This window comes from Heloderma suspectum, chromosome 1 (genome assembly GCF_057233095.1).
Source record: "Heloderma suspectum isolate Gila_16-S chromosome 1, 16-S_ref, whole genome shotgun sequence".
In the NCBI taxonomy this organism is placed as follows: domain Eukaryota; kingdom Metazoa; phylum Chordata; class Lepidosauria; order Squamata; family Helodermatidae; genus Heloderma; species Heloderma suspectum.
In genome coordinates, this window is record NC_139458.1 from 301,690,097 (window position 1) to 301,712,755 (window position 22,659).

Sequence of the window (22,659 nt, forward strand, 5' to 3'; positions counted from 1 at the left end):
AACTCACAGCGTTGTAGCTGTGAAGAGGAGGATACTGTAAGGCTAATTGCAGGTTTTAAAAACTGCTGGCTTTGACATGACTTTTAGATATTGGCTTTTGAACTACTGGGTGTTTCTTTTTTTAAAATATTATTTAATTATAAATAATATAATGTCAGATTTCATACATTTTCCATTTATACAGTCATTCATATTATTATTCCAATCAATTTATAATTATTTGTATTGGTAAAACTATTGGTTTTAGTCTCTTTTTAGATTTCTGGTAATGGGTTTCAATGACCCAGTTCAGATGTCACGATGGCAATTCCTGGATTCTTTTAACTCAGGAATTGCAGGGATGAGTGGAGCATGCTAACCATGCGCTCGTCGTTTCTGCTCGCTTTTTGCTCATTGTTCCTAGGTTGTTTTGTGATGTGAGAACCCAGAAACTTTTGGTTGTTTATGAGTTAAACAACCTACAGTTAACCCAACAACAAAGTATGGGCAATTGTTGGGTTAACTCTGGATTATTTAATCAATAAACAAGCCAGAGTTTCCAGGTTTGCATGTCATGAAACAGCCCAGTTCCTGGGTTTTTAATTGAAATCGTAAATGTGGCTCACTCTCCACTTGTCCCTGGCAATTCCTGGGTTAAACAACCCAGGAATTGCTGCCACGATGCCCAAACTGGGACTATGCTTGTTTTGTTCTTTTTTTTTTTTAAGTATATGATTTAGTTATTTTGATGTTTATATTCTGTTGTTTTAAATTGGATCTGTTATTTTAATATAAAAAATGTTGGTTGCAGTTTTCCGCCCTGTTATGCATATTTACCTTGATATTTTGTTCTAGGGATTAGCAATGAATACCCAAGAATGAATAAGACCAAGTAGCAACAGTAAGAACAGACCACGGATCAACGGACTGGTTTAAGATTGGGAAAGGAGTACGGCAGGGTTGTATACTCTCACCCTACCTATTCAACCTGTACACAGAACAGATTATGCGACATGCTGGGCTTGATGAAGCCAAGGCTGGAGTTAAAATTGCTGGAAGAAACATTAACAATCTCCGATATGCAGATGATACCACTTTGATGGCTAAAAGCGAGGAGGAGCTGAGGAACCTCATGACGAAGGTGAAAGAAGAAAGTGCAAAAGCTGGCTTGCAGTTAAACCTCAAAAAACTCAAGATTATGGCAATCAGCTTGATTGATAACTGGAAAATAGAGGGAGAAAACGTGGAGGCAGTGACAGACTTTGTCTTTCTAGGCCCAAAGATTACTGCAGATGCTGACTGCAGCCAGGAAATCAGAAGACGTTTCCTTCTTGGGAGGAGAGCAATGACAAATCTTGATAAAATAGTTAAGAGCAGAGACATGACACTGACAACAAAGGTCCGCATAGTGAAAGCAGTGGTATTCCCCGTAGTAACCTATGGCTGCGAGAGCTGGACCATAAGGAAGGCTGAGCGAAGGAAGATAGATGCTTTTGAACTGTGGTGCTGGAGGAAAATTCTGAGAGTGCCTTGGACTGCAAGAAGATCAAACCAGTCCATACTCCAGGAAATAAAGCCAGACTGCTCACTTGAGGGAAGGCTATTAAAGGCAAAACTGAAGTACTTTGGCCACATAATGAGAAGACAGGATACCCTGGAGAAGATGCTGATGCTAGGGCAAGTGGAAGGCAAAAGGAAGAGGGGCCGACCAAGGGCAAGATGGATGGATGATATTCTGGAGGTGACGGACTCGACCTTGGGGGAGCTGGGGGTGGCAACGGCTGACAGGAAGCTCTGGCGTGGGCTGGTCCATGAAGTCACGAAGAGTCAGAAGCAACTGACCGAATAAACAACAACATCCAGCCTTGACCATCTGCCAGTAGAACGGAAACTGCTGGTAGAAAGGTTTCCCCTTCCTGTTGGAGGTCTCCTGAGCACCTCCCAATCTGCTCCAGAAGGTTGGGAGACCCTCCAGAGCAAATTTGGGAGGTGTGCTGGGGGTGGGGAGGGCTGCTGGTGGGGAGGAGAGCAAGCAGAAGATCTGTTTCATGAGCAGAAGTCCACTGGCACGGCATTTAAGCAGCATTAAAACATTCTGGAAATTCTGTCTTGGAGATTTGGCAAATTTAAAGAAAATACTTTTTGCTATTTTTTTAAATACAGCCTTTATCAGGATATATTCTGAATTCTTGCCTCTTTCCTCAGACCCTTTTGGTAGCAATGGTTTTCAAAACTGGTATCAGTGAAACTGCCTTCGTTTACAAACAGCGTGGGAGCTAGTGTGATGGAGTGGCTAAGAGTGTTGGACTGTGGCTGGGAAACCTCTGTCTGATTCTCTACTCGATCAGGAAGGTCACTCTGAGTCACCTTGGGCCTGTCACTCTCTCTTTCAGCATAACCTGCTCACAGGCTTATTGTGAGAGTAAGATTGGGGGGAACCGTATATGCCACTCTGAGTTCTTTGGAGGAAGGATGGGATATAAATAAAACATGTCTGATTCCTTCCCTGGCCATTGTATGCCCTTCTCCTGCTTGTATCAAATACTTTTTGTTAGCAGCCTTGTGAACTATCATCAGCAGGTCCCTCCCAGCATATTATTTGAGAGTTATTATTCAGAGACTTTGAACTGAATGCTATAGAAGACAATTTAAGATATATATAGATTTGGGTTATGCCAAATAGTCTATATTACATATCTATGTCTATGGGCTTTTCTACATGAAGCTAAAATCCCACGACTTTACTGGGGCTTCTGCTTCTGGATTCCTTGCAGGATTACAGTTGTTTGCTTTCCATGTGTTTTTTTTCCTTCCCCCCCATTTCTGGGCAAGTTCTATATGTTTCATTATAAAGCCACTAGATGGCGCTGTAGTATTATCTGTGATAAAGCACAATTTCATCAGTACACCATAGGTTTACTGCTGTTCATAGCGGGAGGAGGGAAAATGCCGGACTTTCGTCATCATGAAAAAAAAGTGATAAAGATTGCAAAGAATGGTAGGTGCCCTGGAGGGTGACAGCGTTGTGTATCAGACCCATGAACTTCTATGAGTGATCAATCATGAGCGCACGATAGATGCCTCATGTAGAAAGGGCCTATATGTAAATTTGTAACTATCTATATCTATCTCTGTGTAATGACTGGTATAATAGGAAATAAGAGGGAGGATGAAGGAAAAAGTGATGCCTACAGAGCGAAGAGTTCCCAGATATAAACCAGAAATGGTATTAAAATGCACATTACTCAATGTATGCTTTGCCCCTGGGCCAGATAGTCATATATTTATCTCCCACATCAAGGCCTGAGCTCACACCCACTAATCATAGCTATAATACAGAAAGTACTCTGAAAAGCACTGCATTGATGAAGGCAACACCTTTTGGGAGAAGATAAAAAGCAGAACGTTGTATTCATTTCCATAACTGATCAAATAAATGTTTTTGTTATTTACAAAATGTCTCCAAAATTATTAAGTAAAATGTATACTTACACAGTAAGTACTATAAACTTTAATATGCTGCTCTTACAGAAACTTGTAGGCTGTGCTTACAAGGTGAATACACACAGAATTGTTTAGGAAACTAGTCTCTTGTCTCTTTTGAACAAAAGTCTGCAAAAATTACTGTTTGCAGTCATGGGAATTAACTAGTTAATGAACTAGTTAAAAAGTTCAAGTAGCTAACTTTTAACTTCAATTCAATTTAAAAGTTTAGCTAACTTTTAACTAATTCAATTTTTCAGCTGTCAACGTTAACCTTTTTAAAAGTATAAGTTTAAAAAAAACTGAAAGCTGGCTTTCCCAGAATTTTTACTGACACAGCCACTCTGTAGGACTTTGCATGGAATGATATGTCTTTATCAGCGCTGGCGGTAGGGGTGGGTGAGCTGGGTGCCAAACTGAGGGGGCGCCAAGGAGAGCTGAGTGGGGCACCATGGTGAGCTCAGTAGCTGTGTGTTGTTTTTTTTAAAGATGGAGCTCCTTCACACTGAGCTTTAATTGAGATTGCTCCTTCACGGAAGTTTGCGGGCTCTTTACATGGACACTGTGATCATTCAAGGCGTCTCCTGCACTAAATGGCCTTTGTTCCATTTTTAAATAGATCACAGATAATGAGCTATCAAATTACCCTGTTGTGTTCCGCTTCAGTTTCCTCTGTGAAAAGAAGAAAAGCGGCAAGAAGAGGAGCGAGATCAATGAAACACAATGGAAGACTCAGATACGGGGAGAAGGAGGGGGAAGGGGGTGGGGGAAAAGGAAGCTCGTGAAAATGGGAGTCGTCGTGATCCTGCATTTAAAATGGAAGCAGAAAGCCCCATTTTAAATGCAGGATTTAAGGCTGGTGTAGAGATGCCTGTACTGTCTGCAGTAAGCTAGGGTAGCAAAAAGCAAGTATCTGTAACCTTTTTTTCAAGGTTCTACAGAATGTTTGGGTACTAACTACAAAAATGCTATTCCTTCAATTAGCTTTAAAGTATTTTTTTCCCCAATTTCCACTTTGATGTCATTTGCCATATACAAGCCATACATCTTGGCAACACTGCAAAGATACAGGGCTGCGCAGTGTGTATGTATGTGCGTGTGTGAAATTTGCCCCAGGCCCCCACAAAGCAAGGGCCCCCCTGCCTCAATTGCTTTGGCCCCTTGCCCTGACCCTGCCACACTGCTCACCAGAATTCTTGGTGTTTTGTTTAAAGTTTTCTTAAAAAGAAGATATGGTATATTAGAGTGTGAAATTACACTGAATCTCAACATGTAATTGTGACATAAGGGGACCTCTCCCCAGCCCTGATGAAGTAAATATTTTACATAGTTGTGCATAAAGCTGAACAATTTGAGGCTTAAGCTGCCTGTAAAAGATATCCTTGGGAAGGTGTAAGGGAGGGGCCTCCTTATTAGCTAGGCCTGCAGCCCAACTATAAGGGAATCTAAACCCACCAAGTTAAGGTAAAATCTTTAGGCCTGGGCAGCAGTGACGTAAGATTGGTCAGGCAGGCCAAGTAGCCCCGGTTACAAAGTTTGTTGCAAGGAGAGAAGGAAAAGAGAAGGCTTTCAGGAGGGATTCTGTGGCAGAACAGGTAGCTTGTTCTGGGCACAGGAAGAACTCCAGGCCTGCCAGGGACAGAATTCAAGGAGTGAGTGAGTGAGTGCATGCCACCTAAGATTTCCAGGCAAGGTGCCATTGGAGAGTAATTTTCTGTGGCTATTACCCCAGAATAGGAGTAGGAGTGGTGTTAGGCTAGGCCTGAGGGGAGGGATTCTTCCTGACTAAATAGTGGAGAAGACCAGCTGCAGGCCACAACCAGCAGACCTGTGAGACTGAGCCCCAGGAAGCAGAAAGTAGCTTTACTAGAAGGGGGTTGGAATTTGGAGGAGGTACTCTGGAAAAGTACAACCTGATCCGTATTCCCTTATCTCCACGTAGGCAAAACATTAAGCACATCTAACATTCTGCTTCATCTCAGGGCAAGGAGGAACTGCAGGTGAGAATTCTCAGATATAGTCTGTGCATGCAAGAATTCTCACATGTTCTCCCCAGCTTTCTACACTTATACATCAGTCTTTGTAGAGGGCAGCAGCAAGGCCCACAATATCAGACCTCACCAGGCCCCATAAACCCTCTAGGTGGCCCTGCAAAGCTGACCACTGGTGGTGGTGGGGCACCAAAGGAACTTCTTGTCCAGGGCACTATTTATAATAGAGCCGGCCCTGGTATTTATTGAAACTCTAGGGTGGTGTCTCCATGGTCGATTTGCTGCGAGCTGGCTCCATTTCAAGGTTGTTCAAGGCACATGACGTTGTGGCAGCCACCCTGGAGCTTTTCATGGAAAAACCAGATCTCCTGAGACTACTTTAAGTCTGCTTCTTTTCCTTAAGTCATGTTCTCCACAGTATAGTTGTTGTGTGCCCCAACACCCGCATTTACCTCAGGTATGCTAGCCCTGCCCAGGGGTGTGCTTTTCACCACGGCCCTGGTCAAGGGGTATTTCCTGTCCCTGTGTTTCTCGTCCTGTGTTTTCCAGCACAAATCAATTAGTGTCTACTCAGAAGTAACTCCCATTGTGTTCGATGAGGCTTGTCTTTAATGTTTACATCCTTTCTTTTTGGAAGTAATTAATTCATAGCTTCATTCCTTTGCAGCATTGGGAGCTTCAGGGGAAAGGAGAAAGGGGATTAGAAAAAGGGCTGGTTGGGGCCAGGGTGCTTCAAGTATTCACAGGTGTCTCCTAAAGGCTGTGAAGTGCTTTGCCAGCTTTAAGGGAGGAGTTAAAGTGGAGCCTCGCTCATTGCAGCATCGGGAGCTTTAAAAGAGAGAAGGATTTACAGTTGTGTTCCTGTAACGATGCGTGCTATAAGGAAATAATGTAGGGGGAGGGAAAGAAGGAGAGTGCTTTTGTCGAGACACAGGAGGAAACCTCCCAGGATTCTATAGAAGGAGAAAGGGGGGGGGAGCCTCTCTTATTGGTTGGGCAATAAATTGTATTGATACATATAAATTAGCATATGCAAATTTTATGCAAGTTGGCAACACCTTTTGTCCTCTTTTTTGGTGATGAATTTCTTTCTTTGGCAATTCATAAGTGTCCACTCTACTTTCTGGAAAGGGAGTTCCACAGCCTGGGTCCCACAACTGAAGGTCCGCTGTTGTATATTTACCAACTGTGTCTTCAAAAGGTAGCAGAACACAGACCTGGCCTCAAATGTTGACCGCAGTGGGCAGGCAGGTTTATGTACATATTCTTTGATTTCTTCCCCCATCCTGCCCCACCACCCCCCAAATACAACACAGCTGTCTTTTTTATTAGGTGGCTTGCTTTTGCCATGTTGTTTTGAAGCTGTGAAAGGGCCCATGTTAAAATCCAATCTGGCAACTCTTAAGTTTTATCAATACATTGAGCAGTCGGGGAAGGTTTTTTGGCAATCAATTTTCAATCCCCTAAGGAAAATAATCTTTGGCAGGAATAATGAAGGGAACCTCAGAGCATGAAGTTCAAATATCCTTTCCTTCAACATATGTGGAAAAATGGTCCATTACTGTAGATGACCTGCTGAAGATGGCCAGGTTTGGGCACAGAAACTGCCTTGGTTGCCCTGTATGATGACCCATGTTGGGAGAGAGACAGGGAACGTGTGACCCTGTTGATTTTCCTTGATTACTCTGTGGCTTTTAATATCACTGATGATGGTATCCTCCTGGAGTAACTTTCTGAGTTGGGAGTGGAAGGTACTTGCATTGCAGTGATTTCACTCCTACTTGGATGGTCAGCTCTAGAAGGTGGTACTTTGGAGATTTTGCTTGGCCCCATGGATTCTCCAATATGGGGTTCTGCAGGGGTCAGTTTTGTCCTCCATGCTATTCAACATCTACATGAAACCGTTGAGTGAAGTCATCCAGAGTTTTGGAGTGTGTTGTCATCAGTTTGCTGATGACGTGTTGCTCTACTTCTCCTTTCATCTTCATCAGGTGAGGCTGTGGATGTGCTAGATCAGTGGCTGACTACGATAATGGACTGGATGAGGGCTAATAAACTGAAACTCAATCCAGACAAGGCCGAGATGCTGTTGGTGGGTGATTTTTCTGACTGGATGGAGGGTGTTCAGCCTGTTCTGGATGAGGTTGCACTCCCCCTGAAGGAGCAGATTCATAGCTTGGGGGCTGGTCTGGAGCCATCATTGCCACTTGAGGCTCAGGTGGCCTCAGTGGCATGGAGCACCTTCTACCAGCTTTGGCTGGTGGCCTAGCTATGCTCTTGTCTGGAAGGGCTCCAGAAGTCTATGCTCTGGTAACCTCCAAGTAAAATTACTGCAATGTGCTCTATGTGGTGTTGCCTTTGAAGATGGTTTGGAAGCTGCTGCTTGTGCAAAATGTGGCAGCCAGATTGATAGCAGGGACCAGAAGGTCTGAACACATAACGCCAATTCTAGCCCACTTCCACTTGCTACCTGTATGTTCCGAGTTCAATTTAAGGCTTGGGATCACAATATCTGATGGAGTGCCTTTCCTGATATGAACCTACCCATACACTACAGTTGTAATCTGAGGCCCTCCTATGAGTGCCTCCGCTGAAGGAGGCTTAGAGAATGGCAACAAGGGAAAGGGCCTTCTGGATGGTAGCTCCCCAACTGTGGAACGCTGTCCTCACCGGGGCCAACACTGTTATCTTTTGGGCACCAGACTACGACTTGCCTCTACTCCCAGGCATCTGATGGCATATGATGGGGGGTTTAATGTCTGTTGTTTTATCAAATCCCAGTATCTTATTGTAACTTTTTTTTAGCGGTTTTAAATTGTTTCTAAATTTTGTATGTTAAAGATTTTTGGAGGAGGATAATGTAAGCCGCCTTGAGTTCCTTGCGAGAGGGAGAAAGGCGGGGTATAAATGCAATAAATAAATAAATAAATAAATAAATAAATAAATTTTATATTGTTTTCATTATGTTGTAGTTTTGCAGTGTAATTTTTGTGTACTGCCCAGAGAGCTTTGGCTATTGGACCATATAGAAAGGAAATGAATGAGTAAATGAACTTGTAGAGGATTTAAAAAAAAAAAAGAGAGTAGTGATCTCTTTTTTTTTCTGTAGTCAAAGTCACAAAATAAATTTGAAAGGAAATGGCCAGGGAACAGGTAGAAGTGACACTACTGTTAACAGATTTGCATTTTTCAAATAACCTATCAAATTTGAAAAAGTTTTCCCTCTGTTTGACCTTTCTGTTCTTCTGGATCTTGAATATAATTGTATGCCAAGGCAGAAGAACACTAAGAATATGTTAATCTCTTAAATAAAATGACAAGCAGATACAGCCTGGGAAGGAGGGGGAAAACATTAATTGTTATGAAGTAAATCCCACTGGGTTTCTGCAGAATTTACTTCCATTTAAGTGTACTTAGAATTACAGATTCAAAGTGCATGTTATGTATTTCCACTCAGAAGTCCCATTGAGTTCAATGAGACTTGCCCATCCAGTTACTCATAGACAGGATTGAAGCCTGAGTTTCTTATAGGCATCACCAAGAGAAAGGGAGAGGGCCTTCTCTATGGTGGCCCCCACTCTGTGGAACTCCCTCCCTAGGGAACTCCGCCATGCCCCCTCTTTAATGAGCTTCCGCCATGCATTGAAAACTTGGTTGTTAGGCAGGCATTTGAGGTGGGCCAGGGAAATTTTAGAAAATGATGTTTTAATGTGTAATTTTATTGTTTTTAAACTGTTTGTATTATTGTACATTGCCCAGAGTGGTGAGGTGACCGGCCAGATGGGCCATTAAAAAATTTAATAAAAAAAAAAGTGAAGTGGGTCTAAGGGTGCTTTCTGATGAGGCTTTTATTGTGCAACCATCCTGCCTTGTTCATGGAATTTTATAGGGGGTCCATACAATGTCCTCTTCCACTTGTGACCCTCCCATGTTCTCCCACCACTTCTCCCAACTTTTTTCTTAACAGAAAAAAATCATTAAGGAGAAAAAGATGAATAGGTGCACAATGCCTTTTGATTGGTAGCACTACGAACCCTCTGTCTAGAAGCACTCTGAGGCTGTAAGTACTCTGTGTACCTTGGGATTAAGCCTAATTGAACACACTAGAACTAACCTTTGGGTAAACATCCACAGGATCAAGCCGTATGCCACACTGTGTGGCTTAAGCAATGGGGGCAGAAGTGTGATGGAGGGCTTGCATAGAAACAGTGTTGCACTTCTTCTTTTTTTTAGCAGGGATGCTGATGTCATATCCTACCCCCATCAGAGTTCCCTGAGTTTAGCTGCAGTCCTCACAGTAGCTGGAGTGGCAGGTGGGGAATGCATTTTCCCAACAACAATACTGAGTGGGCAATTAAGGCCCATTAGCTTTGCAACCCTGCTCCTCATGGAGATGAAAACTCCTGGGACTGGTTTGTTGATATGGATCAACAGAGCTGCCTGTAATTTTGGACTCTCCTTGAGGGTGTGGCTGTGGGGATGGCCATGGTGAACGACTGCACTTCAAAATGTACCACAGTCTGTAACACACAAGACAGCCACCTTGTAAAAATGACTGGAGAAAGAAACTCACTAAAGTAAACTGACAAAGGTTGTGAACTTATTTACTAGAGTTTTCACTGTGACCAGAATGAAATGCCAAACCAAAATGGAAAAGCAGCTCTTCCCTAACAATGCTTTCTAAAAGGTTCCTACTGATATATTATGTACCATTCCCAATAGCTGTGAATATACAGAAGATACAAAAGTTATACAAAAATTCAGTTCCTTTACTTGATATACCACATGCTTAGTCCTGTGACTCTATAAAAGTACAACTCAGTTCTAAAACTCCACCATTTATACAGTTCCTAACCAAACACGGGAATGGAACTGACCACTGACTTCACTGAAGAGACTCCTTTTAATTATTCAAGTATGAAGAATTTAAATATCCAGGTCTATTATGGTTTAAATTTTCCAACCCTAAAAAGATTCCTGAAGACCTTGGTGCCCAAGAGCATGAAATGAAATGCAAACTTTATTTCAGTACTCTTGATTACTCTGGTATAAGCCTTCTGCTTTAGTGCTACTTGTTGCTGAGATCCAAGTTCAAAGAGAAATACAAACATTAATTCAGACAGGAGCATTATACTTGAGGTTATATGTAACTATTATTATTGCAGTTTTCATATGAGAAAAAATGATTAAAAAACTCTCATGCAGTTTGCCCAAGGCCAGCTAGACAATCAGTGACATGGGTGAGAACAGAGGCTTACAGTGTTTTGCTGCCTTAGATCAAGAACAGACAGGTTGCATTGTTAGTAATAGCAGCAGAAAAATAGGATGTAACTTCAAATTGTGCTATTTTTTAAAATTAAAAACACCCTTTAAATATATACTATATAACTGAAAAGAACAGAACTACCAAATAAACATCAACAATAGAACAAAATCCAAAGCACTGAATATTATGTTCAACTGGTTCTATAACATGCTATTAAAACTAGCTTGACAGTCAGTAATGCATGTCAACAGATTCTTGAATACTTAACTTAAAGTGTTCTAAATATATCTTAACTAAATTATATCAGAAATATATATGCCCATTTATTTTCAGCAAGCTTTCATATATGTAAAATCTAAGACTGTTAAGACACCAGATGGCACAGAAAGATTACATGAACAACTACCACTAAAGGGTCAATGAGAGGTCCTTGATCTCTGTACCTTGTATTTGAAAGTGAACTTCCCATTTGTGATAACTATTTTAACTGAAAGCTCTTTTAAATAATGGGTTGTTGTTTCTCTTGATCGATGCCAGAGTAGTACTGGCACTGGCCTATTTACATGGGTGGTACATTTCCTCTGTGCTGGGATTAGTTCCTGTGTAGCTAAAATAGGTGTACTTTGATCTAGATGCTCACATAGATCTTTTGTTTATACATTTTCATGGACAGGCACAATCTGTATTTTTTATGAACTGGCTTCCTCCACTGAAATGGTTGGAAAGCCTTCTCAGGAAGGATAGCTTGTTTGCTCCTGGATCCATCACTGTCATTAGAGGCTCAACTAGCCTCTATGACTCGGAGCACCTTTTACCAGCTTTGGCTGGTATCCCAGCTACAACCCTATCTGGAAGTGGATAGCCTAACTGCAGTGAACCATGCCCTGGTAACCTCCTATTTGGATTATTGTAATGCATTGTACATGGGGCTGCCTTTGACGACAATCTGGAAACTTCAGCTAGTTCGAAATATGACTGCAAGAATTCCGAGACCAGATGTTATGATCATATCACACCAGTCCTTTTTCACCTGCACTGACTCTTGATTTCTTTCCAGTCCTGAGGTGCTGATGTTGACTTACAAAGCTTTATGTGGCTTGGGATCTTGGGATCTGATGGAATGCCTCCTCCCATATGTAGCTGCCCATATTTTAAGTCATCCACAAAAGCCCTTCTTCAAGTGCCCTCTCTTTTTGAGGCTCAGAGGGTGGCAGCAAGAGAGAGGGCATTTGGGGTTGTTACCCTCCAGGTCTGGAATGCTCTCCCAGGGAAGTTTCCCTGACACCTGCACTGCTAACATTTCGGTGCCAGGCTAAGACTTTCCTATTCTCCCAGGTTTTAAAAATCTTTTAAAGTCTTTTAAAATATTTTAGTATGTTTATATTTTATTTTTTTAGTCCCTGCAATGTGGTTTTACCTCTTATGCTATGTTGGCACATTTATTAGTTTTATATTGTTCATTTTATTATCATTTTATTTGTACTGTAAAATTTCCAAAGAAATGTATTTTATGAGGTGTTTAATAAATGTAATCAATTAAAAAATAAATATTGTGCATGGAATATACTGCTGGATTGTGGCAATGCACTATAATATCGGCAATAACTGTAAGACTGGATGCTGAAGACTTGCATGTTTGAACCTTTATGTGGTCAGATTGACACATTGCAAAAAGAAAAAGAAAGAAACGTTTGCCTTGTAGATTTTCCAATGTTTGCAAAAATGTAGACAGTTATACTAAGTTTCTTTATGGCTTACACTTACTCAGCATTAAAAACTGAGCTTTCAGTAATATTCAAGTCCAAAAATAAAGAGAAGAGAGAATCCTTGATCCAAATATTTACTGCCACAGAACATTGCCTTCAGCCAGTTAATATACCAAACCAATTAACCATCAGCCAGTTAATATAATGAGTATTCTGCTTCAAAAGATGTCACAAAAATTATCTTTGCAAGTACCCCCGGATTTCTCAACCCAAAATTTCCAAAGACGTCTCTGACATGATACTGAAGATAGGTATTCTTCATCAATAGTCTACAGCCTAACATTCTACATACGTTATAGCTTGTGAGTAATTTCCATTGAAGACTATGCAGTGCTGCACAGTTACTGTTCATTTTAATCCTTAACGAATGGATGTTGCAAAGCAGCAGTGCCTACTTGACTGTACCTATTATCTTTCTTCAAGGTACGCATTGGTGCTTGAGTGTAGGTGTCTTTCTGGATTGAGGCCAAATGGAAATTCTGCTTCTTTATATGACATGCTGGAATTAACCGCAGAGGGAGCCTCTGGACATTAGTTTGATTCAGGGAGAGAACTGAACAATTGTTGCTAAACCCCATGACTTTCTCACTAGACTTTTGTTATAGCAACTAGAATTAAGGTTCACCAAAACACCCTGAAGCCAAACACAAAGGGTTCCTCCCTAACTGTTATACAATGCAGTGAGAAGAGACTAATATAGTTGTCACTTGTCATTAGTTTATATCAGTACCCACATTTCCTGAATCCATGTTTTTCACCTTCTAGCAATCATGGAATCTCATAAATGACTTAACACATTATAGCAGGCTGAGAACAGTATACAGACATTTTTGCACATAAAGTTTTTGTGCATAACTTTTACTTCAAAAGTACAAGCAAGCTCACTATTCCTATATACCCTTTAAAAATATTTTTTTAAGACAGTGCAAAGGCATGATTCAACACCTGCACTCTGTGACTTCGTAAGTACGTGAAAACGAAACTGGCTCCGTGCATAGCTCAGCAAGTTTTCAGCATAGCAATTCAAACCCAAAGAGAAATTGCAATGGTGTGATGAAAACTGTTTGAACTATCAGTCCGACTGTAGGCGTGAAATGTTATTTGCATTTGAATCTTTATCTGAGTCTGCATCTTTGGGATTGCTCCCTGTGATGTCTTTTGGTATAACCTCTGTGGAACAACCTACAGCGCCTTCAGATCAAAACCAGGACATAAAAATTCTATTGAAATAAAAGGATATAATCGCTGGTTTTGCATAATTAACTGGGAGTCCCCATTCAACTGCCTTGAGAGTTTGTGGGCACACTGGCTAGTGTGAATTGATCCTCACAAACAAGAAAATATGTTTCAGACAGGCGTGAACAATGGCAAACTAAAACACCTTAGTATCATGGTTCATATTCTGGTTTGTAGATTACAGAGAATACACTTTACCTTTAACTAAGTAGAATAAATAACCCTGCACATCTTTAGCATTTGGGGATAGGATTTGTTTATATCCTCTGGATACACTGTAAATTTAAGTGTAGGAAATCACTAATGTTTCTACTATTTCTATCTCCTAGTTTTAAAACTAATTTGAATTTTGTAGAGAAAACCAGGGAGCAATATATTTTATATTTAATAGATATGTTTAAAATACTCTATCGAAACTCTAAGCCAGGATTGGGCAAATTATGGCCCTCCAGATGTTTTAGCCTACAACTGCCATCAGCCCGAGCCAGCATAGCTAATGGTGAGGGATGATGGGAGTTGAGGGTCACCCCCTCCTGTAAGCAAAAGATCAAAACATTAATTTTAGGGCCAAACTACATATTATGTTAAACTTGCATTTAAGAAAGCATGCTTAGGCTGGCCACTTCTGTTCTGAGCAGCCACTGAGCCAGAGTCATGATCGTCATTCAAACTGAGGGCCCACCACAGTTTCCCACTAAAACATGTCTCCTGAACTACTATTTATCCCCAACCCCACCCCTGAAGGTTCCATTTGCAGCTGGGGCAGGGGAAGATTATTTTGGTAGGAAACTGGTGCAAGGCCCAATTCAGACCAGGAGCCCACACAGCTCCTTGTCCTTTAAAATAAAGTGGCCAGATGAAGTAGACTTATTACAAAGCACTTTTAATGTTACATGTAGTTTGGCCTTTGGGGCAGTATCCAATTGGGGCCCACCACATGCAGCCAGCCCCACTGGTTCCAGTCTGTGTGTGGGAAGCATCCACAAGGGCCCCTACCACTTATGTAATGTGATATTGCGCTTCCGGGGGCCAGCCCCGAAATGACCAGAAATGCTTGCTTCTGGAAAGGGTGAAGTCGACGGAGCCCTGTCCCTTCCACAGACGACCATTTCCGCTCGTTTGGGGGCTTGCCCCTGGAAGTGCGATATTGCATCGTGCAATTGGTAGGGGCCACTTGAGGATTGGGGCCAGAGGGGTGTTCTGCTTGTGGACCAGAACCAGCGGGGCTGGCTGTGCATGGTAGGCCCCAATTGGATACTGCCCTTGGTTTGGTATTCCCAACAGTGATAGAACCAATGGCAGAAAATTGGTAGAGCATATTCATCCACTGAAGGGCATTTAACTTATATATGATTCATTAGTTGGTATTAGAAGTTACTACTCACCCTGACTTCATACTCATTATCTGAGTAATCCACACTCTGGCAGATATAGCTGTATCCTCGAGCCTTTGATGCCAAAAGTAGCTGCAAACATTAAATTCACAAATTAATCTTCTACAACTACGGTTAATATTCATGAGAGTAATCACCACTTAAAATATTTAAAGCAATATTTGTAAAAACATTGCCACAGACAGAGAGGAAGGTGGTCAGAGCCACCTAATAAAGCTCCAGTTTACCTCTCCCCATCATATTCCTTCTTCTCCCAAAGTACTACTCTTATACCAAGCGTGCTGTGTGACAAGATGGACCATTTACTTCAAACTGTGGCTCTCTCACACACACTCACACATCACCTTAGAGCCTCCAGCAGCCTGCTCCTTCTCAATGCTCCTAACACCCAGATTACTCAGCAGGAACTGTTTAGCAGTGCACAGGGTCTGAGCAAAGCCCGGCTGCTTAATGCTATATGGTGAGGTGCAGTCTTGTGCTCCAGCTTGGCAGACCATTCACTTCAACACACCTATCAGAGCAGCAACACACTGGGCATTGCACGAGTCCTATAAAACGTCACTCCATGCTGCCCTCTTCATACAGGCGGGTGCAGGTCTGTGACTCATTCTGTAACTTTATCTGTAACTCAAATTGGCTAGTTTAACAACAGAACTATCAGTTCATAGCATTACTCATCCAAACATTGAACCACAGACAAATGCAGCCCTGCAAATAATATTTAAAGGAAGAAATTCTGAAGACACCTATCCCCCATTATTGGCTAGTTGTTTCAAATTCCAGTTTGTATAAATAAACATTTCACAACTGGTTTATGAACTGCATATAATTTAGACCATTCCCATACAGAAGAGAATCTATTCTCAAGTCAGTTAAGACACCAAGGGCACAATCCTATCTAGATAGGCAGCCGCCTCCAAACTCGGAGGTGACCACCTATCCAAAACAAGGTTGGAGAAGCACGGAGGGGATCATTCCCTCTGTGCTCCTCCTGCCCTGCTTTTTCTGCTAGACAGCCGATTGCAGCTGTTTAGCCGCAGGAGCACGGAGTGGGGAAGGAGGCTGCTGTACGACTCATAGGATGTGTTGTACTGGCAGCTATGCTCTCCCCACCCTGGAACGCCTCCAGCCATGCCCCTTTCTGGCTGCTCTGTGCTCCTCCTGTGAGTGTGGAGGGTGGTGCTGTTCTGCGTTGCCTCCAAGGCAGTGCAGAAGTTGGAGGAGGTCAGTTCTCTGGGAACTGACCTCGGAGTGTGGGCTCCAAGGTCAGTTCCTGGATAAACGCATATCCTATGACCATCTAGCCACTGTCTAGCGGCCATAGGATGGCTCCCTTAGGGAGCCATCCTATGCATGTTTAGACAGGGGAATGGCCTACAACTCCCAGCATGCCCAACCCATTGCTGGCTGGGGCATGCTGGGAGTTGTAGGCCTTTCCTCTGTCTAAACATGCATAGGATTGCGCCCTAAAACAATTCAGCTTTTCTACTGGGAGTAAACAAATTATTAACATTACACCATTTCATGGCTGTATTCCTTTATTAGCTAGGGACACAACTTGGAATTGAATTTGCAAAAGTATACTGACTTCTGAAAATTGAAAAAGGAATATTTTCTTATAATTAAGTTAATTTCCAAGATGAAGAGAATAGCTATTTAAATACATTGTTCTTAATTTATTTTCTTTAGTGGTTCATGTTTAATGACCATCCATGGGTTGTTTGAACCATGGGGCTGTCAGGGCCATGTGAGTGAGTGAGCATGCTCCTTCCTTCACACTTGTCACTTCCACTTTGAATCAGCTTTCTTCAACAGCCCAGTTGAATGCCCCATGTCAAGAAATCCATTTACTTTTTGAGATTTAGCTGCCTGTAGAAACCCCACTTCATGAAGGGCAATCTTATTTATCGTGCACACACGGCAAGATGCAAACTGAAATCACTCCATACTTTACACTAAATCTGTGTTTTATAAACCATATGCTAGCTAGACAATTGAAACACAGATTACTGAGCATTCCATAATCATGAATGGCCACTAATAATTGTCTTTACCATCCTTTTGCTCCCCAAAACTAGTTTTTCTAGTGTCAACATCGCAAATTGAATACTCCGTTCTTTAGTTCCTATGATGTAAGCGTCAGGAGAACATATAGTATATGAAGCCAAATTCCACTCAAAATTGTTCCTGTGCAAAATCATCCCCGAACCCACAGTTTTAGTTAATTCTCCCAACTCCACTGAGACCCAACTCACAACTCAATAAAGACATCTACATTCATAGAGGGCAATGGGATCCAGTGTTGGCTCCCCACTGGAGGAAGGGGACAGATTGGCCATTTCTGTCGATTCCTCATTGCTCCTGCATGCTGCTCTAGACGGTCTCCCAATTGTTGAGAGCAGATTTCCGGGGGCTGCTGGGTGGGGGGGCACTGGCAAAAATTGAGTTCCCTCTTCGGCCCTTGTGGAGTTCTGCTCCATGCACCTCTGGATCCAACCCAATTCCAAAGAAAAATTCATTCACTTCCCGAAATAAATACAAAATGGTCTGAATAATGTAATTCATTTAGCCAAAATTCTGGATCATGACTAACAAATCACTTAGGCTGCAATCCTAAACACACTTACCTGGGAACTCAATGGAACTCACTTCTGAGTAGACATGTATAAGATTGTGCTCACACATGCACACACACACACTCACTCATAGCGAGAATAGAAATAAAGGTACCTCTTTGAAAATATAGAAGTTAAGTAGAACCATTCCAAAGTTGTAAAAAATCAACAATGAGCGGAACTGGAAAGGCTCCCTTGTCTTCATCCATTTAGGACCGAGCCAAACAGTGAGGAGGTAAAGAGTGCTTATAGTCAGTGTAGGAAATGGAGACTGCATCAAGGGCCAGTCATCGACACGTTTATCTAGGGGAAAACAGACAGGAAATTACTGAAAACATGTTTTCTCACTACATTTTAAAAAAATTTCAGTTAAGCAAGTGGTCCTGAAACAAAAGGTGTAGGGTGTTTCCTGTTCAGGATCTCCATTCTCCATCCAGCCACTCATTCTATTGCCCGTCTCCACTGGGTTTCCATCCCCCTCAACCGTCTGTCAGCATTCCACACCCACTGAACATGCACAGTCCTCACCGGCCTGTTCGCTGGCCAGGGGAGTTTTACCCCTTAAGGTTTCTTCCCGGAAGATTTCTTGTACTTCTACAAACCTCAGGGTTCCCTCAACTCTGCTGATACCTCCCTATTTTGTGTGGGTGGTGGTGGTTTTGGCTACTAACCAACAGCACTCAGAGGACTGATGTCATTATGAGTATATATGATACGATCTACTTACATAATTGCAGACTCAACGTTTTATACCTTGTATATCATTATGTTAAGTGTTGTAGAAATAAACAGATGTGCAAAGCAAAGAGCTGAATTGCTTTATATCTCTTTATTGGCCATTCTATTTGTTTCCATCAACTGCAATGTAAATTACATTCCTGGAAGTTCCAATTTGATAACATTAGCCTTTTGTTTCCCACATTCAGAATGGATTCAGTTGAGAAAAAAACCTTAAACAATATAGGTAATATATTTCGAATACTCTGTCCATGGGAGTTTTATATGCAGTTAAAAAAAAAAAATCTTTACGTGCATAGATTGCACAGATCTAAAGTTATTTTGCTGAGAATTTCCTATATTGAATGTATCCTTCTTCATTGTGGATCATTCTTCCATGTGGAATGATCTCCCCATTGAGATCAGGCGGGGTCCTAGTGTGGAGTGTTTCTACCAACAACTCAAAAAGCATATCTGTTTGCCCAGGCATTTTCCTGACCACTATCATTGCCAGTTATTTTAATAATATATTTGATTATTTTTATTACCGGTCTGTTGATTGGTTTATTGTATTTTATCATGATTTTACTTTGTAAACCACTTTGGGATTATTATTATTATTAAAATGGAAAGCAGCATAGAAATTTCTGAAATAAATAAATAGCTATACAGCTCAAAGTTGTAGCACTGAAAATGCAGCTCTCCTCTCAAAGGAAATGGGTATATTTGCACAATATACTTTTTAGAGTGTACTCTAATAGTCCTTGGGAAGGCACTCCAGGGGACATAGGATATTGTGGACCTAGGTTTGCAGAAGTAGTAGTAGGCTGCTGCTGGAGATGTCCTGCTGGTGACAACCTCTGCCACCATTGCTTCTCCGCTGTTGGTGTTCTGTCAACAGTAGGGAGAAAAACCATTGAGCATAAGTTATTTGTGTGGGATCAGTTTCAGTTGCTGCAGCTTGGTGATGTGGACAAGGTCCTTGGAAAGGTCTGGCTGACCATGTGTATACTTGACCCTTGCCCTTTATAGCTTATGACATCTAGCCAGGGTGGGGGTGGGGAATGCATTGGTGGGTCCAGGGAATGGTTAATACCTCTTGAGAGGCTCTGGTGCATTGACTCATAAAAAGCCCTCCCAGGACCCGGAGATTTGTGATAACTATCACCCAGTCACAAATATCCACTTTCTGGCCAAGGATCTTGAGAAGGTGGTGGCTGGGCAACTCCAGAAGCACTTGGAGGGAATGGATTATTCAGACTGATTTCAATCTTGCTTCTGGCTTGCGTTGGCACTAACATGGCCTTGATTGCCCTGATGGATTACCTTTGCCGGAGGAGATTCTCCTGGATCTCTCAGTGGCTTTTGATACCAACAACCATGGTATCTTGCTAGATTGACTCTGTGGGTTGGGGATTCGGAGCATGGGTGGAATTGTGGTTCCACTCCTACTTACAGAATTGTTTCCAGAAAGTAGCACTGAGGGACATTTGCTCAATACCATGGCAGTTGTGCTATGGTGATTCATAGGGTTCTATTCTGTCCAACATGCTCTATATGAAGCTGCTAGGAGACGGCAACAGGAGATTTGGTGTGAGGTGTCTGCAGTATCCTGGCCAGAGATAGCTTAGCCACAGCAACCCATCCTCTGACAACCTCTCATATATGGATCACTGTAATGCACTTTATGTGGGGCTGCCATTGAAATTATCTGAGAATTACAACTGGTCCAAAGTGTGGTTTTCTAGATGGGGATAGGGACAGCTGGTGTGGAGCATATAACACTAATCCTGAAAAGAGCTGCATTGGTTGCCTATCTGTATCTGGGCCAAATCCAAGGTGCTGGTATTGACCAAGGTGCTGACCTACTAAACTCTAAATAACTTGGGACCCAGGTATCTGATGAAATGCCTCTCTCTGCTGTTGCTCTTAGATTTGGGGGATGGGGCAATCCCAAATCATTGTCCGACATTCGGAAAAGTACATGAGGTAGGGCCTTCACTGTGGTGGCACCCCAGCTTTGGAATGTCCTCCACTAGGCTAAGACCCATCTGTGTACCTGGGCATTTATGGTGGTTAGTTGTCACTGCAATTTATCTTGCTGCTTGTTGTTTGATTGGTTTTATTATATGTTTATTTACAGCAATGTATTGCTGTTTTATTGTTGTTTTAACATGGTTGTTACCCGCCCTGGGATTTTTATGAAGAAAAATAAATAAATAAATAAATAAATAGGGTGTGTGCTGGGCATGTATTGATGGAGGCTCCCTTGTTGGAGACACCATCTCCTTAAAACGGGGGAAACGCCACACCAGCCTTGCAGCTGGTATAGTGAATTTCCCACCCACAGGAACAAATGAGAGTGTGGGGGTGGGGGAGAAAGAAAGAAAGAAGGACCGTCAAGTGAAATAGAAATTAAAAGGAAAAAAAGCTGCCCACTTCTGACTTGGTAGGGCTTGGAAGAGGCAGTTTCTCTACCACATACTCTCCCCACCCAGCCTCCATAGGATTGCTCTGCATAAAATGTAGGACTGGTACCAAGCCATTGCTTGGAAATCATAGGCCAAACAGCTCCTCAACTTTTCCCCTCACTCCATTTTTAGAATGTCTCCCCTTTGAAGAAGGGAGCAGGAAAACCCACACACCAGTTTACAGCCTGGGCTAAAAAAGCAGGAACAACATTTATGGACAATAATCTCAAAAAGCTGCTTTAGAATTGCTAGAATGCAAGGAAACCATGCTAGATACTTACCAACTGCTGCAACCACAACATTTCATAAGCTATAGAAACATCCTATCAAAAATAAGAAGGAGCCTTTATCAAAGGGTTAGTTTCCCAGCTATATGAGAAGGTAGTGAACATAATATATAGTAAACTTGATAGCCTAAGCACAAGATGGGCACATGAGCTAGGTTTATCAATTGCTCAGCAACAATGGGGAAAACGCTATACAAAAGATCCCATGTAATATATTAATGTAAGTTTACAGCAATTAATGTAAATGTCAAGGTCCTCAGACGCTGACATCTAACCCCATTAAGAATGCACTTAGTGCCCCCACCTCCACTAGTATAAAAGCTTCCGGAATTACTCAAGTCAACATAGATTTATTTATTAGCCACCTTTTAGGACTATAATTACAATACGATGCTGACTTCAACCCGGAAGAACTGCCTTATACATTTTTAATATATTTATATCTCATTTTTCTGTAGAACCAACACAGCATTTGTTAGAAGAATAAAAGCCATCAGTGAAAAATTAGGACTTCTATATGCTACTAATTTTGTAACTTACAGCACAATCCTATGCATTTATTTATTATTTGATTTATACCCAACCTTTCTACCAAAAAACTGGCACTCAAGGCAGCTTACAGGCATAATTAAAATTGATTAAAATAAAATATATTAAAATATAATAAAAACACAACAATTATAGAATAAAAAAGCATGTTTATTAGTTGGACGTAAGCCCTAATGAATTCAATAGGGTGAGTAAATGGGTATAGAACTGCAGGCTTAGACAGCTGATACGATGCCAACCCCCGCCCCTCAAACTCCTCTGAATAAAAGTATTTAGAAGACACTGAAACAACAAAGATAAGATAATGAGCAATTTCTGAGTAACCAAACCAGTCAAGACTTTTTTCAATATTAATCAACTGACTTCATGCATTTAAATGTGTATTCAATCTTACTACCCATCCCAGTCCTAAGCACTTGTTAATATTTTTTCTTTCTTTTAACAAATATACTTCTATGTGCTTAGGATCAGCATCTAAACTATTGCTTGTTTTAGGACCTGCATTAGTTTCAGAGAATAAATTATTGTTCTTCTATCAACATACTATTTATTGCTGTAATTGTACTGCTGTTACTTTTTTATAATACAAGAAATCTATCACAAAAGTCTAACACACATCCCATCATATTAGAGATACTTTGGGGTACATAGGACATTGATGCTAGCACAAGGTGGGCAACTTGATGGCCACCAGATGTTTTGGCCTGTAACCCCCATGATCCATCAACATTGGCTATGCTGACTAGGGTTGGTGCGAGTTATAGGCCAAAACATCTAGAGGGCCACAAGTTGCTCACCCCGGGACACATTCCTCCTTTGTTTTCATTATTGTTCTCATCTGAGGTAGCTTCTGCCCAGGCACATAACATAGGCCATCTCTACACCAGATTGAGACTTCGCTCCTG

General features: G+C 41.7%; 1 protein-coding gene across 2 annotated transcripts in view; it reads right to left on the bottom strand.

Moving 5' to 3' along the window:
- The window catches only part of ELOVL4 (ELOVL fatty acid elongase 4), a 101,417-nt gene that overhangs the window by 15,156 nt on the left and 63,602 nt on the right, over positions 1–22,659 (bottom strand). For both annotated transcript variants that reach the window (XM_084826979.1, XM_084826978.1), the window contains 2 exons: positions 17,846–18,033; positions 15,107–15,187 (listed from right to left, as the gene is read on the bottom strand). In XM_084826979.1, the coding sequence (XP_084683105.1) occupies positions 15,107–15,187; positions 17,846–18,007 (243 nt within the window). In that variant the 5' untranslated portion in view covers positions 18,008–18,033. The remainder of the gene's footprint in view (positions 1–15,106; positions 15,188–17,845; positions 18,034–22,659) is intronic.